Source organism: Poecilia reticulata, linkage group LG7 (genome assembly GCF_000633615.1).
Source record: "Poecilia reticulata strain Guanapo linkage group LG7, Guppy_female_1.0+MT, whole genome shotgun sequence".
NCBI classification, from domain to species: domain Eukaryota; kingdom Metazoa; phylum Chordata; class Actinopteri; order Cyprinodontiformes; family Poeciliidae; genus Poecilia; species Poecilia reticulata.
In genome coordinates this window covers 4247769-4248797 of record NC_024337.1, presented here as the reverse complement: position 1 = coordinate 4248797, position 1029 = coordinate 4247769, and the positions used below count along the sequence as shown (strand labels likewise).

Sequence of the window (1029 nt, the reverse complement as noted above, 5' to 3'; positions counted from 1 at the left end):
TTTGAGACCTCTGGCTCTTCTGAACCAAGAGTCCCTCAGCCCTTCCTGCGGTTCTGGCTGCCCCTGCTGAAGATGCTCAACTCGCCCTCGTTCATCCACCTGCTCCTGGAGAAGCTGTTYGCGGAGCTGAAGGTGGCRACCGCCGAGCAGACGGACCTCAGGGTGTTCTACCTTTCYGCCTGGGGCTCGGAGGTCCTTCTGTGCAACAGCAACAAGTTCGAGTTCCGCTTTGAACGGAAGACGCAGAAGAAGGCCCGGATGAAGGACAGGATCTTCATGAACCGCATCCAGCTGCGGTGGCAGCAGCTGCTGTCGGCGTGCCTGGACGCTCCCTGCGGCTCCACGCCTCACCTGCTGCAGCTCATCCTGGACGACATGGAGCACCCGCTGCCTCAGGACACCCAGCAGAAACTGCTCCAGCTCTGCTCCATCTACACCCAGACCCCCGCCGTGGAGTTCAGCCTCCCCAGGGAGCAGAAGCATCAGCCCATATACACCCTGGAGAGTCTGCATGAGAAGCGGCGGCAGCAGCTGAGGCGCAGCGGGGAGAGGAGCGAGTCGTCCGGCGACCTCCAGTGGATGGATGTTCTGACTGAAAAAGCCAAGGTGCTCAGAGGTTCTCCGTGGCAGGTGTGCTCCGATAAGGTCTTATGGAAGAACTTTCCTCTCGGGAAGGTTCCCGGACAGTCGGACGACCCGTCGTCCCTCATGGTGGAAACCTACTCGGCGATGACRGTGTGYGAGCAGCCGGTGGAGATGGAGAGCAGCCGGGGACAGAACGTCTCTGGGGTCCCTGGACCYGCTAGGGCCGCAGAGGGTCTCATCTGGAACCAAAGTGATGTAAACAGACTGAAATGTGGACTCAAGCTGTTTTGAGTTGTGCTGWTCAGYAGATAAATTAGCTGGGAAATCCACAGATACCAACTTGGTACGCAGAATGAAAGTATGTTGTCAGTTATCAGTTCAGTTCATGAATAACTAACTGGATCTGAGTAAAGAAACCTGTTAAAGTGTCACCTTCTGTTTATG

The 1029-nt window shown here is 56.7% G+C and overlaps 1 protein-coding gene across 1 annotated transcript in view; it reads left to right on the top strand.

Annotated features, from left to right (window-relative positions):
- The window catches only part of LOC103467067 (ribosomal biogenesis protein LAS1L-like), a 3510-nt gene extending 2494 nt beyond the window's left edge, over window positions 1-1016 (top strand). The window contains exon 2 of the mRNA XM_008413122.1: window positions 7-1016. Coding sequence (XP_008411344.1) covers window positions 7-876 — 870 coding nt within the window. The 3' untranslated portion in view covers window positions 877-1016. The remainder of the gene's footprint in view (window positions 1-6) is intronic.
- The last annotated feature ends 13 nt before the right edge of the window (window positions 1017-1029 follow it).